Source organism: Saccopteryx bilineata, chromosome 2 (genome assembly GCF_036850765.1).
Source record: "Saccopteryx bilineata isolate mSacBil1 chromosome 2, mSacBil1_pri_phased_curated, whole genome shotgun sequence".
NCBI lineage: Eukaryota > Metazoa > Chordata > Mammalia > Chiroptera > Emballonuridae > Saccopteryx > Saccopteryx bilineata.
This window is the reverse complement of record NC_089491.1, coordinates 100,248,283-100,265,138: the sequence shown is the minus strand read 5'-3', so window position 1 is coordinate 100,265,138 and position 16,856 is coordinate 100,248,283. Positions and strand designations below refer to the sequence as shown.

Here is a 16,856-nt window from a genome sequence, read left to right as displayed (position 1 = left end):
ACTAGTACGCTTATATTTTTCCTTCAAGATGTTCTACCAAATACCAATCACAAGAATTAAAATACTTACTTGTAACATTTCCACCAGGAATTAATTTGGGGCATTATCCCCAGATTTAAAACAAAATAAATTCCTGGACTGGCTCCCCATAATCCAGTGGTACCTGCTGGCTTGTGGCCACTGTTCCTGCCAAAGACAGGCGTTCTGTTTATGGGGTGTCAACCTCCACCAGCAGCCCCCACTGTCCTCACTTGGAGGCCACCAGCAGGAATCACAGGGGCTTAGCGAGATAAGGCCTTGTGTTTTTAGTCTGTTTTTGGAAACAGACTGTTTTTGGTCATGTTTTTGGAAACAACCTGATTCAAAAAAATTGTTTATTAACTTTCATGATAAATAATTTATATTTTTCATATCTTACCACATACAATGCCAGTCACTTTATTAAAATTTTTAAACAAAATTAAAATCTCAGTGATTTTAAAACTTCAACATTAAAAGAAGATTTTGATGCCTAAACAGAATTGTAACAGTTCACTGTTAAGTTATGCAAGTTGTTTTCAGCAAAGACATCAGGGTTGAACCATATGAAGTTGCTGATTTTTTGACCTGCACGAGTGGCAGGTTCATATGCTGTCCCTGTCTACCCGGGCCTGAGTGGTGGCTTTGTAATTGTTAGAAATTGAAACCGATTAGGTTTTACACAGGTTCAGAGTGTCAGAATGATCACTTAGACAAACTCTTATTTGTCCATAAGTCAAAAGACATATGCAATTGGAGTATACAATAGAAACTATGAACAGTTACAAGGGAAGGGAAATCTCTTTATTTGTCCAGAGAGGACATCAGAACCACCCAGTACTCGGTCCCGTCCTCTGGCTCCCAGTTCAGCCTCTGTTGCATTGTAACTACAGTTAGTCACGCCTTTCCAAATGCTCGCTGGCACGAATATGTTATTGTTATTATTTATAACATCTACTAGGTTTTCTGGGGCATTGATGGTGGGTTTTATACCCACATCCCCAGCACACAGAGCCTGGCAGACAGAAGAACTGCAGCAAGCATCAGTCGAATGAATGGATGGTGGCAGTCACTGACAAAGCACTTCCTTGTGCAGTATCCACTGATTAATTTTAAGATTGCATTGTGTCATACCTTCACCTGGTTTTGAATTGGTATTTTGCTATATTTTTTGTTTTAAAATTTATGGTATTAACAATTAAGGAAATGCCTAGTTACCACAATAGGAATTCAGAAACTTTAGTAAAAACAATCTGAGAATTGAAAACCTCACTCCTGTCAGGCGGTTTCTCCCAGGCTGGCTGCTCTCCCAGGTATAAGCTCTGCATGTAAGTGCTGCTCAGTGGCCGACAGGGAAAGAGAGGTGAACTGCTCTACTGTGTTGAAATGTGGTCTCGTGCCTGTGCCTGTGAGAAGACTTGGAACCTGCCAGCTTTCCTGACTGTGGTCCTGTAGGTGGACTGTGGCCTGGGGCCCTCAGACGACCTCATTAAACACTTGACCATGCCTGTAAATGTGCAGATGAGCCATTAGACTTCCCAACTGTTAGGTATGTAGAGAGTTAGCTTACTACCTCTTGAACTGCAGGAAAAGGCTATGAGTTCTCTGTATGTCACTCCAAGGAAGGTGAAGGTATTTGTACTTGTTTTCCAGGACCAGTGACACTGTAGTCCTTTCCCATAAGGAGCACCTGCCAGTCCATTCAATTGTGAGGACAGATGTGGGCCAACCACATTCTGAAGCCTCCTACACACTGGGGCCTCTGCTCTGCAGGGGGGACAGTAAGTCGTGGGGAGGGAGAAGTCCTGAGTATGGGTTCACAAGGGCACTGTCTCTCCTGATAATCCATGCTTCATGAGGGATGTATTATTAGCTTATAAAATAAGTGTGCATCATAATCGTAATTGAGAAAAATTATATTGCCTGTGGGTTCTGTGTCTCTTCTGTAGTAAGTCAATCAGAGTACTGCTGTGAGGGCTCATGGAATCATCTGAAATACTACGTCACTTGGTCAGCAAACATGTACTATATACCTACTAAGTACAGGGCACTTTGCTGAATGCTGAGATGCCTAAAATGGACGAGATGGAGAAAATGAAAGGACAGTACCTACCAAGTGCGCCTGTTTCTTGATGCCTTCAGGCAATCGGAGTTTTCACACAGAAAACCTCCCGCCCTTCACTCCTCTCACCTCTCTGCCGGCATCAGGTGGCTCTCACAGCCTTCCCTCCCCCAAATAGTTAAACTAGAAAGTTTGTGAGCATGAGCTTCACCTTTTCTCCTTGAATCTGTCTTCAATAGACTCTATTCAGGCACTTCCTCCACTGCTTCCCAGAAACTGCTTTTTCCAGGTCCCCAGGGAGACCACAGTGTTCCTAAGTCCCACGTGGTTCTCAGCTGCTGTCCAGATTGGCCGGTCAGCTACTTGGGGCTCCTCTCTCTCCTGATTCACTCTTCTTGACTCACTTTCCTCACTTGGAGGCCACAAGCCAACAAATGCTTTCTTCTTTTCCTCCCCTTCTCGTTCTTCCTTTGTCTCAGCTGTGGGACAGTGTTGGGGTGCCCCGGGCTCCATTTCAGCCCGGTCTCCTCTCTGCAATTCATTGGTGATCTTTTCCCATTGGTCTCATGGCTTTAGATACCACAGTAGTGGCAGTGACCCCACGTCTATACCTCAGACCCTGTCTCCCTGAACTCCAGGCCCTGGCTCTAACCAGCTATTCTGCACATTTCAAAAAAATGAAAAGAAAAAACAGAGATGTCTCCATAACTCAGTGCATGACAGCCCCATTATTCAGTTGCTCCTTAGCCTGAAAACATTACAGCCACTAAGGACTCCTCTTTTCTTCCTCATGACCCACATCTTAATTGCTTCAATTTTTTAAATGATCCATTATCCACCTCCATCGCTACCCATGCTTGATTGTTGCCGTGGCCCCAGAGCTGGTCAGACAGCTCCTGCCATGGCCCACTGAGATGCTACTGTACACAGCAGCCAGCAGGAGTGACATCCAGCCGCCACATCAGTCCTCTGCCCCAACCCTTCCAGGGGTGCTCACATAAGAGGAGGGGCCAGTGTCAGTGACGCCCAGGCCATGCTGGCTGGTGCTCTCCTCTGAGCCCCGTGGGGCCATGCAGGAGGGCTGTCAGTGGAGCTATATCTTCCTGGGGAGGCCTAGGGGGAGAGGTGGCATGTGAGAAAATCCTGGCACTTCTGAACCTTGCTGTTGAATAAAAGTAAGAGTTTCTCATTTCAGAGAATAAAAATATCGAGATGTGCCTAGTCAGAATGTAGAGCACATTAATATACCCTGACAGACAATGGAATGAAGACGTGTTTGTCTTACTTGTGCATAAAAATGCAGAGCACATTCCTGTTTCTGGATAAACATCTGTCCCACAGCTCACATACAACCTGGGCAGATGCATGAGGCAGTTATCTCAGGACTCCGGACAGCAACTTGTAGCAGGAAGAGAAACCAGGAGTCACCATGTATTATCCCTCCAGCATCTCAGAGGGCCTAGATAGGGCTCTGGGTCACAGAGAGAAAGAGCTGCAGAAGCAGCCCTGGAGTCCTGGCTGGAGGATGGTACAGGGAACTCCTCTCTCACAGGGAGTGCACAAATCACATTTACTCCCTTTCCTCTGTTTTCTGAAGCCTCAGACACCAGCTGGTCCTCTGGCAATAGTGACAGAGGCTGCCTCGGGAGCCCATAGTACAAACCTGTGAGAAAAGAAGGCTTCTCCTTTGAACATGGCGGCCATGGCTCCAAAACTGGGGTCAGACTCATGCGACTTCTGTGTTCTTTTTCTGTTCAACCGTCACTTGGCAATAAACATGGGTACAGTTGCAGAAGTGCCTAAGAGAGGGCAATAGGGCTGTTTTCTAGTTGAGAAGACAGCAACAGGGACCCAGTGAGTAGCTGAAAGAGCACAGGGAGCGAACTGCTTAGGGAAGCAGGGCCACTGGTTGTTTATGAAGTCTGGGGCTCCCCTCAGAGATGCACATGCATGGGTTTTACTGTAAATATAGACCAAAGAAGTTGAGAACTGAACTAAGAGGCTACACCCAGGACCCAGACTTGCCACTGAGTAGCGCACGAGTGAGGCAGATCTGAAGAGCCCTGAAAACTCCTTGAACACTGGCTTGTCATTAGCGTCATGACCCACTGCAGGCAGGTCAGATGCAGTGCTAGATCATAACCAGACCAAGTGCCTGCCAAAAAAAAAAAAAAAAAGGAAAGAAAGAAAAAAGAAAAATGTCAACATGCTTCATAAAAGTTAAACAAAGCCCAGAATTGGTTAACATAATATTTAAGATATCTAGAAAGTAATCCAAAATTAGTTACCATACAAAGAACCAGAAAAACCTGAGCTTGCATAGGAAAAGATAATCAACAGGTACTAATTTCAATATCACAGAGGTTAGAATGATCTGAAAAAAAACTTTAAGATGGCTATTACACAAACATTCTAACAAGTAATCATAAGCACTTCTAAGACGAATCGAAAAAGAGGACATTTCAGCAAAGAAATAGGATACATAGAGAAGAGTTAAATGAAGTGTAGAACTGGAAGTCCAGGAACAAGTAGAAAATACACAGGATGGGCTACATGTCAGAGTTGAGATGAAATAGCCGATGATCTTGAAGATAAAGTATCCAGTTAGAAAAAAAGAAAATAAATTGAAATGAAATGAACAAGGCCTAAGGGACATAATAATAAAAGATTTAACATTCATACAGTTGAATTTCCAGAAGAAGACAGGAAAGAGTACAGAGCTGAAGAAGTATTTGAAAAATTAATGGTTAGAAACTTTCTAAGTTTTGCAAAAGACAGGTAGTTGAATAAACCTGAAACAGTATAAACTCAAAAAATTCATGTCCAGACACAATATAAGCAAACTGTTGTAAACTATAAACAATGAGAAAATCAGCCAGAGAGCATAGGATGCATTATATATAGAGAAACACCAGTTCATATGACAATGAATTTCTCACCAGAAATGTGAAAACCAGAGGAACTGGCAAAACACTTCTCAAGTGCTGAAAATATTGTCAGTCCAGAATTCCATATTCAGCAAAAATATCTTTCAGGAATGAAGGTCACATGAGGCAATTCTCAGATGAAGGAAAACTAAAAACATTCATTGCCAGAGACCTGCTTTAAAAGAATTTCTAAAGGAAGTTTTTCAAACAGAAGGGAAATGACATCAGAAGGAAATTTGAGACATCAAGAATAAAAAAAATCAGCATTAGAAATGGTAAGTATCTGAGTAGATTAAACAGACCATTCTCTTATTGAGCTATTTTAAATAGATTTGAGGATTGAAAGAAAAAAAATACATCATCTTATAGGGTTTTTAATTTATGTAGATGTAATATGCTGCAACAATGTAAAGTGGACCGGCTAAAAGAACAAAATGGCTGGTGAGGTGTTTACATATCACCTGAAATAGTTAAGGATAAAGAGCCTAAGAAGACTGAAAAGGTAAGAATACATATGTCGTAATTCCTAGAACAAGCAATAAAGAAACCACTACAGAGAAATAAAAATAGAATACTAAAAAAATGTTTAAGCCAAATGCAGACAGGAAAGAGGAAACAGGAGAACAAAAACTAGAAAAAACAGGAAAAAATAATAAAATGATAGATCTAAAGCTTAAATACACATCAACATTTGTATTTAAGATAAATGGTCTAAACAGACCAATTAAAAGACAGATTGTTATGGCTCAACTATGTGCTATATATAAGAAGCTCACTTCAAATATAATTACATAATAATTACAAGGATGAAAAGACATACTACACAAACACTAGTTAAAAGAAAGCTGGTGTTTCTAAATTAAAATCTTTGCTTGAAAGCAAATTAAGAGATACAAAAATGGGACCAAGAAGACATGTGAATCTTAAATGTGTATGTTAATAATGGAGCTTCAAAATACATAAAGCAAAAACTGACAGGAGGTAAAGAAGAAACAGACAAATCTATAATATAATTAGAGAATTCACTACTTCTCTTTTATTAACCTGTGGAACTAACGAGGAAAATCTGCAAGGATTTAGAAGACCAGACTTTACCACAAACCAGATGAATCTAATTGGCATTTATAGAACTCTCTACCAAGAGCACAAGATACTTCCTTCAAATGCACATAGGTCTTTAACCTAGAAACACTGTATCTTGTGTCATAAAACAAACTTTAGCAAATATTAAATAATTTAAATCATACAAAACACACTCTCTGACACGAATTAAACTAGAAATAAATAGGAAAGGTAATGAGAAAGCCTTCAAATACTTAAAAATTAAACACCAAGGTGTTAAATAATACATGAGTCAAGGTCTCAACAGATATAAAATATATGGAACTGAATAAAAATGAAAATACAATATATCAAAATTGATCGGATATACCAGGTTTGAAACCCCAAGGTCACTGACTAAAGCATGGGCTCGTCCAGCTTGAGCATGGGCTCACCAGCTTCAGTGTGACGTTGCTGGCTTGAGCATGGGATCATAGACATGACCCCATGGTTGCTGTCTTGAAGCCCAAGGTCACCGACTTGAGCCCAGTGTCTCTGGCTTGAGCAAGGCATCATTTGCTCTGGTGTAACCCTCCCCCCACCCTGTTCAAGGCACATATATATGAGAAAGCAATCAATGAACAACTAATGAGACTATGGTACCACAATGAAAAATTGATGCTTCTCATCTCTCTCCCTTCTTGTCTGTCTCTATTTGTCCTTCTGTCTGTCTCTGTCACAAAACAAAAATTGGTCGAATGGAGGTATAGCAGCCCTTATAGGGATATTTATAGTATTAAATGCTTATATTGCAAAAGAAAAAAATCTCAGTTCAATAATTTACGCTTTCACCAAAAAAAACTAGAAAAAGTAATCAAAAGCAAGCAGAAGAAGAAAATGATTGAGAACAAATATCAATTAAAAGCAGAATCAATAGAAGTTAAAGACACAATGATTCTTTTAAAAAACCAATGAGATTGATAAACCTCTGGAAAAGCTTTTAAAAAGAGAGTAGATAAAAATTACTGATACGAGAATGAAAGTTGGGATATCGCTACAGACCCCACAGACATCAACAGTATAATGAGAATATACATCAAACAGCTTTACAAACACAAATTCTAAAACATAGATGAAATGGACCAATTCCTTGAAAATTAAGTACAAAAACTTACTCGTGATGAAACAAACAACAGTGATAGACCTAAAAGTTTTAACGGAATTGAATTTGTAACTAAAAACCTTCTGGGGAAAAAAAATCCAGATTGCAGTGGTTTCACTGATGAATTCTACAAGAGAAGAAATAGCACCATATCCACACAATCTCTCCCAGAAAATAAAAGACGAAATTTTTTCCAACTAATGAGGAAACAATGCCCTGATAACCAAACTAGACAAAGAAAATGCAAAAAACAAACAAAAAAGAAAGAAAGAAAAAAAGATAATTACAAATGAGGATTTTAGCAAATTATCTAGGACTATTAAAAGAATCAAAAAAGATAATTACAAATGAGGATTTTAGCAAATTATCTAGGACTATTAAAAGAATCACCAGCCAAATTTTATACCAGGATGCCAAGCTGATCCCATATTTGAAAATTAATCATCATCATGAACTTTATTAATAGTCTAAAGATAAAAGTCACACCACATGCATTTTCTACGTGAATTGCTATCAACATAATTTCAATTATGATAAATTCAACATAGATTCATCATAATAGCATTCACAATAAAATTCATAGCAAACTAGGAATAAAAGGGGATGTCGTCAGCCTAATAAATGGTATCTATACAAAAACAGCTAGCAACATATTTATGGGTGAAAAATTGAATGCTTTCCCCCTAAAACTGGGAACAAAATATGTATATCCAATCTCACCACTTCTATTCAACAACTTCTATCACACTGGAAGTCCTAGCAAGTGCAGTGATATAAGAAAGAATATAGTGCGCCTGGCCAGGCAGTGCAGTGGATAGAGTGTCAGACTGGGATGCGGAGGACCCTGGTTTGAAACCCCAAGGTCACCAGCTTGAGTGCAGGCTAATCTGGTTTGAGCAAGGCTCACCAGCTTGAGCCCAAGGTTGCTGGCTAGAGCAAGGGTTCACTCGGTCTGCAGTAGCCCCCTGTCAAGGCACATATGAGAAAGCAATCAATGAACAACTAAGGTGCCGCAACGAAAAATTGATGCTTCTCATCTCTCTCTGTTCCTGTCTGTCTGTCCCTATCTGTTTCTCTCTCTGTCTTTCTCTGTCTCTGTCACACAAAAACAAAGAAGAAAGGAAATAGTGCATACAGATTGGAAAGCAAGAAAGCTTTATTCACAGATACATGCACGATTGTTTACATAGAAAATCTCAAGGAATATACCAAAAAACAAACAAACAAAAAAAAACCTACCAGAACCAATAAATGAGCTTTATATGATTAAAGGATAACAAGGCCAACACAGAAATTGATCATATATGCTAGCAATGTATAACTGGAAACCAAAATATGCAAGACTATCATTTTAATAACTCCAAAAGTTATGATATTTAGGCAGACAGCTAACAAAAACATGTACCAAATGCTGAAGAAAGGAATCAAAAAGTCTAAGACAACATAGGAAAGATGTCAATTCTCCCCCAAGTTGAATAGATACTTCACCAAAGAGGGTATAAGAATGGCAAATAAGAACATGAAATGCTAAACATCATCAGCTGATAGGGAAGAAAATTAAAAACACCATGAGATACCACTTCACATCAATTTGAACTGCTAAACTAAAATATAAAAATACTACCAATACCCATGCTGGTGACCACAGGAGACAATTGGATCTCTTGCACATTGTAGGTGGGAGTTTAAAAAGGACCAGCCACTGTGGAAAACTGTTTGGCAGTTTCTTTCTTCTCTTTCCTTCCTTCTTCCCTCCCTCCCTCCCTCCCTCCCCACCCCTCCCCTCCCTTCCTCTTTCTTTCTTTCTTTCTTTCTTTCTTTCTTTCTTTCTTTCTTTCTTTCTTTCTTTCTTTCTTTCTTTCTTTCTTTCTTTCTTTCTTTCTTTCTTCTCTCATGATACATGGGCAGACTCCCACATGTGCCCTGACTGGGATTCACCCAGCAACCCCTGTCTGGGGCTGATTCTCAGAACAACCAAGCTATCCTCAGCTCCAGGGCCAATACTTGGACCAGCTGAGCTATCCTCAGCATGTTTGGAAGTTTCTTACAAGTTTAAACACGTACTTATCATATGATCCAGGAATATTCCTGGATATTTACCTTACAGCAGTCATTTTTAATCCTTTTCATCTCATGGCACGCAAATTAATTACTAAAATGCTGTGGCACACCAAAAAATATGTTGTTGTTGTTGTTTGCCAATCTGACAAAAAGTATAGGTATAATTTTGACCCATTCACTCCAGAAGGCTATTGTTGTGTTGGCTGCTTTCGTTTTTTATTTGACAGTCTCAGGGAATAGGGGTCAGTGCCTCTGACTAAGTCACCAGGTAATGCATGTGTTAAAAACTCTTGCGGCACACCAGTTAAAATTCACTGCCTTAAGAAAATGAACTTATGTTCACATAAAGACCTTTAGATAGATATTTGTAGCAGCTTTATTTGTAACTGACCAAATCTGTAAACGACCCCAGTGCTCTTAGATGTGGACAGATGAATGGTGGCATGTCCACCAGGTGGACTGCGACAGAGCAGGAAAATGGAAAGGACAGCAACACGCACCACCTGGATGAATCTCAGAGGCTTTATGCGGAGTGCAGAATGCCAGTGGCAGAGGTTACCTACAGCCTGCTCCACTCATGGGACATTTGGAAGAGGCAAACCTATGCGAGTAGAGACTAGACTCTAGATCACAGTAGCCAGAGCCTGAGATGGGGGGAGGGTGTGACAGTAGGGGAGGAGCCAGAGGGTGAGCTGCGGGTGGAACGGCCCTTTATCCGGATTTTGGTGATGGTTACACAAATCTGGGCTTGTATTAAAATTTATATAACTGTATGTCCCTAAAAAGTCCATTTTTCCTATATTAACTTAAAAAGTAATATTGTTTTGAAAAAAACATAAGCCATTTCCCAAGTGATTATCCCTCCACTCAGTTGCAGAGGTCCAGATTAATCCTTGAAATAATCACTATTTGTACATTCATGTCATGGCTACATAGATAATTAATTCATTGAATGATAAAAGAAAAACAGCTAGGCATATAAAATGTAATTATTTGTTTTGTTTCATTATTATTTTCACTTTTTTTTTTTCTTTTTCTGAATAGATTCATTTTGGAATTCAGCTTCCTTCAATACAGAGACCTCTTACCTTCATTTTCCTACGTTCCGAGGAGAGTTTAGTGCTGACATATCTTTCTTTTTCAAGACGACGGCTTCCTCTGGGGTGTTTGTAGAGAACCTGGGGATCACAGACTTCATCCGGCTCGAGCTTCGCGGTGAGTCACCCACTCTGGGCAGAGCCACTGGGCGCTCAGCAGTCTCCCTTTGTAACCTACTTTCCAATGTACTACCGTGCTTCCTTTGTCAGGCATATTTCTTTATTAAATACTAACAATCTATGATTTTCAGTAACTGTTTTTAATAGAGGAATAGAGCAATGATTAGGAACTATAATTATCTATACAATTTTCTGCTGCCTTAACTCTATGTGCAATCAAGACATTAAACCAAACTAGTCAAATAACTGTTAACTAAATTAAAAAATTATTTGACTTAATTGACTAGTCACATTGTTTTGTTTGTTCATTTGTCTGTTTTTTGAGAGAGAAAGAGACAGACAGACAGGAAGGGAGACAGATAAGAAGCATCAGCTCGTAGTTGTGGCACCTTAGTGGTTCATTGATTGCTTTCTCATATCAATATGTGCCTTGACCGGGGACTACTGCAGACCGAGTGACTCCTTGCTCACGCCAGCAACCTTGGGCTTCAAGCCAGCAACCTTTGGGCTCAAGCAAGTGACCGTGGCATCATGTCTACGATCCTACGATCAAGCCAGTGACCTCTGATTTCGAACCTGGGTCCTCAGTGTCCCAGGTCAATGCTCTACCCACTGTGCCACCTCCCAGTCAGGCAGGTCACATTGTTTATTCATGTTTGCGGAGCTCCGTTACTTAGTATCAGTATTTCACATAGTGCTTTGAAATAAAGTCACTTATACAGATGAAGCCAGATAATATGTTAGTGTTCTTTCTGTAAGTATATCTGATACTCAGGGCTTAGCCAGAGGAATAGTAAACTCTAAGGAAGATTATGTTAAAAACAGCTTGGTGTTTTCTTCTCCGGATACAGCTTTATTCTGCCCTCCTAGACAACTCGGAGTGACATCTGTCTGCATCATTGTCATGGTCTGCTTTCCTAAAGAGCATATTGTCATGGTGCCTTTTTCATGTCTGCTCCAGACTAAAGTTTCTCCCCTTTGAGTTAACTTGAGCACCTCTTACACCTGTATCTCCAGCTCCTGCAGAAGTGACCTTTTCCTTTGATGTGGGGAATGGGCCTTGTGAAGTCACGGTGAGGTCTTCCACTCCCTTTAATGACAATCGGTGGCACCACGTGAGGGCGGAGAGAAACGTCAAGGAAGCATGGCTTCAAGTAGATCAGCTCCCTAGCAAGACCCAGCCCGCCCCTGTGGATGGGCACAGCCGCCTGCAGCTCAACAGCCAGCTCTTTGTGGGTGAGTGCCGCTGGTGTACAGCCAAGCTGTCCTGCGAACAGACAAGGACCAGGAGAAAAGCATAGCTGTAAAAAGAATAATAATACCAAGTTCAAACAACTGCAACTATCGGCACCATGTACCAAGAGCTCGTTTAGTATTTGAACTGATCGCCAAGCTTGCACTTGATACCATAGATGATTTGTGTTTGTTTCAGTTACTTCTCATCAATACCATTTCAAAAACTATTAGCAATATTTAGTCATTTTCCCATTTCACTCTCAGGGTTAGAAAGCCCACCATGTAATTTGGATACAATTTTCCAGTGTCCCACAAAAACAGACCACAGGAGGGAAACCACGTCAGCAGAGGCAGCCCTCTGTGTCTGTGCTCAGCAGGACCCTCAGCCGGAGCCCAGCTCCTCCCAGTCCGGTGCTCCCCCTGCTGCTCTTCTTGCCAGTGCCAAGTTCAGAGCAAGGACTGACTTTCTTCTTGCCCTCCCTGCTTTGAAGATCAAAGCTCTGGGTAGTGGAAGTCTTCCTTTTAATGAACTTGCTTATTTTTTTCTTATTATTTTTCCCAAAAGGATAATTAAGCTTTGCTACATGACTTTTTAGACAACTAACTCTATTCTAATTTGGAAACTAACCAGATTAACAAAGTATCTCTCATTTGGTCATTTCTCATGTATCTGAAAGAGAATAAGGACACAGTCCAATTAAAAACTGATATAAATCACAATTTAACACACAGTCTGCTTTGCCTGAGGATATCTATAGTGTCCATAAAACTCAACTTCAAACTTGGTAGTTTGTACTGAGCCAAGGATTCGCTTTAAGTCATCAAACAGTGGGTCAAGTTAAACAATTTTATTTTCTGATATATAAGCCTGAGGATGAATTATTGACATTTCTAGGCACAGATTTTGCATGGAAATCTTCCTCAAATTGACATTCCCACTAGGATAATGTTTCTAAAGCTTGAGAAACTAGTTGAAAAGTCAGATTGGGGGTAACAATCCCAGGCCCACTGAATCAGACCCCCTGGGGATGAGCCCCAAATCTGTTTTTAGCTTGTCCTCCAGATGACCCTGCCACTGAAGCGCGGGTCTGGCTGCCTGCCCCAAGGAAAGCCAGGCTTGTGAGACCAGTGCTGGTGCAAAAGGAAAGAGGGGTGTTCAGGTACCGCGACCTGGGAGGGTGACGGGCTTCACTCTCAGAGACCATCCCACACTCCTGCGCAAGCCCTGGGTTCTTGTAGGATTGGGATGGGAGGGCTTACTTCCTATTTCATCATCTTTTTAGCCTTTGGTGCCACTGGGCCCCTGTCCATTTATCTTTCTAACTTCTGGCACGCTCAGTGTAAGAAACCCCCCCCCCCATGCTATCTTGGCCCATGGGGGAGACACCCTGGCATTCCCTGACTGTCTCTGGTAACAAGACCTGTGTCTCTGTGTCTGAGGACAGGCTCACACAAGACAGGATAGAAACAGAGAGAGGTATATATTATTCAGTTCCTGTCACACCACCTGACCTAAGAGCTCACAATACGGAGTCAGAACACCCTGGCTTTGGTTTCACCTCTTCTTCCTTCTGTTTCTTTTCTCTGTCCTCAGTTCCTTTCCACAGCTTTATTAGTGAGGGCTCCTCTAAGTAGGGATTCGTATTGTACATACATACAAATTTGAATTATACGTTATATAGTATTACAGATATGTGCCTGTATACGGCAGTGAGTTTCAATTATGTAACCCCTATTATACACAACATGTTTTCTAGATCTAAATTTTAGAAAGGATCAATGGCCTTTATTTTGTTCTTTATAAAGGAATGAATATAAAAACATAAATATAACTGGAAATATTTTTCAAACAAATATTTACCGAGTTGAACTTTAGAAATATTTTGTTTATTTAGTGCCACTTGATGTCTCTTAATATTTTATCCCAACCAATGTTTTCAATATTCTTTTTGTTCATGAAACTTTCAACAGATGATTCTTTTTTGAAAGAGAGAGACAGACAGATAGGAAGGGAGAGTGGTGAGAAGCATCAACTTGTAGTTGTGTCACTTTTTTTTTAGTTGTTCATTGATTGCTTCTCATATGTGCCTTGACCAGGGGGCTCAAGCTGAGCCAGTGACCCCATGCTCAAGCCAGGAACCGTGGGCTCAACTCAGAGACCTTGACCTTTAATCCAGCGACCTTTGGGCTCAACACAGTGACCATGAGATCATGTCAATGATCCCACACTCAAGCTGGCCACCTTAGGGTTTTGAACCTAGAACCTTAGCATCCAGATTGATGCTCTATACACTGCACCACCACCTGCCAGCCTCATCAGATAACTTTTTTTAGCACTATCTGTGTGGCCTCTGTTTGGTGTGGAGATGGAATCCCCAATGAGAGACCAGGAAGGCGTTTGCATTTGCTGTGTTTCCGTGTAGGTGGGACGGCCACCAGACAGCATGGCTTCCTGGGGTGCATTCGGGCCCTGCAACTGAACGGGCAGGCCCTGGACCTGGAACAAAGAGCCACAAGGACACCAGGAGTGGAGCCAGGGTGTCAGGACACTGTGGCAGCTACGGACACCTGTGTCGCAATGGAGGGAGCTGCAGAGAGAAACACAGGGGCATTGCTTGCGACTGTGCCTTCTCTGCGTACGATGGGCCCTTCTGCGAGCATGGTGAGTGGGACTGAAGGCAGGGTACAGGGAAAGGACGGGAGACTTGAAGACTATGGAGATCGTGTCTGTAAAGAATGGATGTGGTGAGACTCGGCGGTTAGCTGAAATAGAATTGTTTGTGTCCCAAATCCCTCTGTCTCACTTGGGAGGAGGGATGGGTATATTGTTGAGAAGCCAGTGGCCGCCCCATTTAGATCTGGTGTCGGTTCTCTCTAGATCTCTCAGGGGACCACTAGTCCAATGCCTCGAGGAGAGCAGCACCTCTAACTATACACTTACACTAGACGTTTAATTTTATGTAAATCTAAGCCAGTAATAAAATACTGATACCCAATCCTGGGTTGTGGAAATTTGAGGGATTAGTTATTTTTTTCCATACTTTTTCTTAAATCTTAAAATTTGTAAATAAATAAAAAACACAGCAGAGAATTCTGTTATTTTCTCTCTTTGATATATTTAAGGATTAGAGATATTCTTTTAATATGCACAAAGAAAGACCCTTGCACTTGTATAGCACTAATACATTGCTAACATAACGAAAATGTGTATCATCCCAGAGGTCTCTGCGTATTTTGGAAGCGGCTCGTCAGTTCTGTACAGTTTCCAAGAACGTTACAACGCCACGTTCACTGAGAACTCCAGCTCCTCTGTCCCTTCACTGCACGAGGGTCTAACACTGACCAGAGAAACAGCCACGCTGAGCTTCCGGACCACAGGGACCCCCAGCTTACTGCTCTACGTGAGCTCCTCCCAGGGAGAATACATGTCCGTGACCCTCACCCCCAATGGTGAGTGTCCTCGCTGTACCAACAAGGAGGCTGGTTTTGAAAGTTAGGAGCATAAGGAGGGGCCCTTCCAGGCTAAACTACAAACAAGGCAACACAGGCACACAGGTGCACGCCCTGCAGCTGTCACGTTACTGAAATGGGTTTACTTTTCATTGTAACCCCATTTGATGGTTAGATTAAGGTGCCTCTCTCCCACAAATGCATTCAACGTGCACCTGTGCCTTGCTGTTGTCAGGAGAGCTTTTCTCTCTGTGTGAATAAGTTAGTGCTGCAGTTCACTCTGAAATACCTCATTTTGTACGTGGGAAATATTTCCTCCTCCTAAGCAAAGTAAAGAAGTACGCTGAACCATAGAAAAGCCAGTATCCATAGGCATTAGAGGAACAGGCCTGCTCTTTTCTGTCAGCGGTCAAGAAATCAGTCATTTGTGTCATATCTACACACAAAGAGCAGAATGAGACTCACCGAACCCATGGCCATGGGGGGCTCTCCAAGCCCTTCCCAATCACGGAGGAAACCCAGGCTTTAAGCACAGTTTATGGAGAGCAGGGGAGAAACTTCTAGAAAAGCCTTCCACAGTCCCTGACGGACAGGTAGTCTGGGAGTTCTGTGGTCAAGGGCGCATCAATGAGGGGGAGATTCGGATACTATAGCAAAATCTTTTCTCTTTTCTCAGTGTCTTGATTATTGCACTAACATTAGGGGGAAATCTGTACAAAAAAAATTAATTATGCAAATGTCAGTACACATTAAAATGCATTGAAATGTCACATTAACAAAAGTGATAGAAACTGAATGCTCATGCAATATTGCTTGAGATGTTAGCACTTAATAATATGAATAATTAACTTGAGCTTAGCTCAGAGTTTCCATATGCCTTAGTTAGACCTTTTTCTTTTGTTAAGGCAATGAAAGGACTTTGAAAAGACCATTGGGTCTTGACTTAAAATAGTGTAGCCAGATCCTGAATTTGGTCCCAGAATAGCACAAAAATAATCACTATCCCAGGAAAAGAGACTATTTGTACACTTGAATAAGTGCTCAATAGGTTTATATCGCTTTAAATAAAAATACAACATATATTGGAACCAGTTTCAACAGTTTGTATAAGATTTTATTTTATTGAAAAAATGTCATTTTCTCATCTCTAGGAAGTTTGCAGATCAGGTACAAGCTAGACAGACACCAAGAGCCTGATGTTTTCAACTTTGGTGGTAAAAGTCTGGCCGATGGGCAGCTTCACCAGGTGAACATTCACAGAGAAGCAGCAGTGGTCTCTGTAGAGGTAAGGCTGCACATTTAACAAGAGCCACAGGGATCAAAACTGTGGGCTCAGAATGTAAGACCTAAAGCAAAAAGTTGATAATAAATCCTAATAAAGAGATACACATTCAGCACTGTGCTTTCCTAAGTCAAGGTGTTTTGTTCTGTTTAGCAATGTTTGATTCGCAAGAGACTGTCAAGGTTATTATTAATATTTGACAAAATGAGATACCAAGCTGTGCTCATTGGCATTTTACTTGGTAGGGAAATGGCTTTCTAGTGTATCATCGTGGTAATTCCCATGGGATTAAAGAAGAAGAAATTAAAAGCAAGATCTTGCTTAAGGTGGGAATGCATTTTAAAACCATCAGAGTATTGAAACTTCACATTACCACTGGTTTTGAGGAGTAACCTTTATA

General features: G+C 41.2%; 1 protein-coding gene across 1 annotated transcript in view; it reads left to right on the top strand.

Moving 5' to 3' along the window:
• The window catches only part of LOC136322283 (contactin-associated protein-like 3), a 74,625-nt gene that overhangs the window by 41,522 nt on the left and 16,247 nt on the right, over positions 1–16,856 (top strand). The window contains 7 exon segments of the mRNA XM_066254375.1: positions 1,672–1,799; positions 10,316–10,486; positions 11,506–11,724; positions 14,148–14,264; positions 14,267–14,386; positions 14,944–15,174; positions 16,326–16,459. Coding sequence (XP_066110472.1) covers positions 1,672–1,799; positions 10,316–10,486; positions 11,506–11,724; positions 14,148–14,264; positions 14,267–14,386; positions 14,944–15,174; positions 16,326–16,459 — 1,120 coding nt within the window.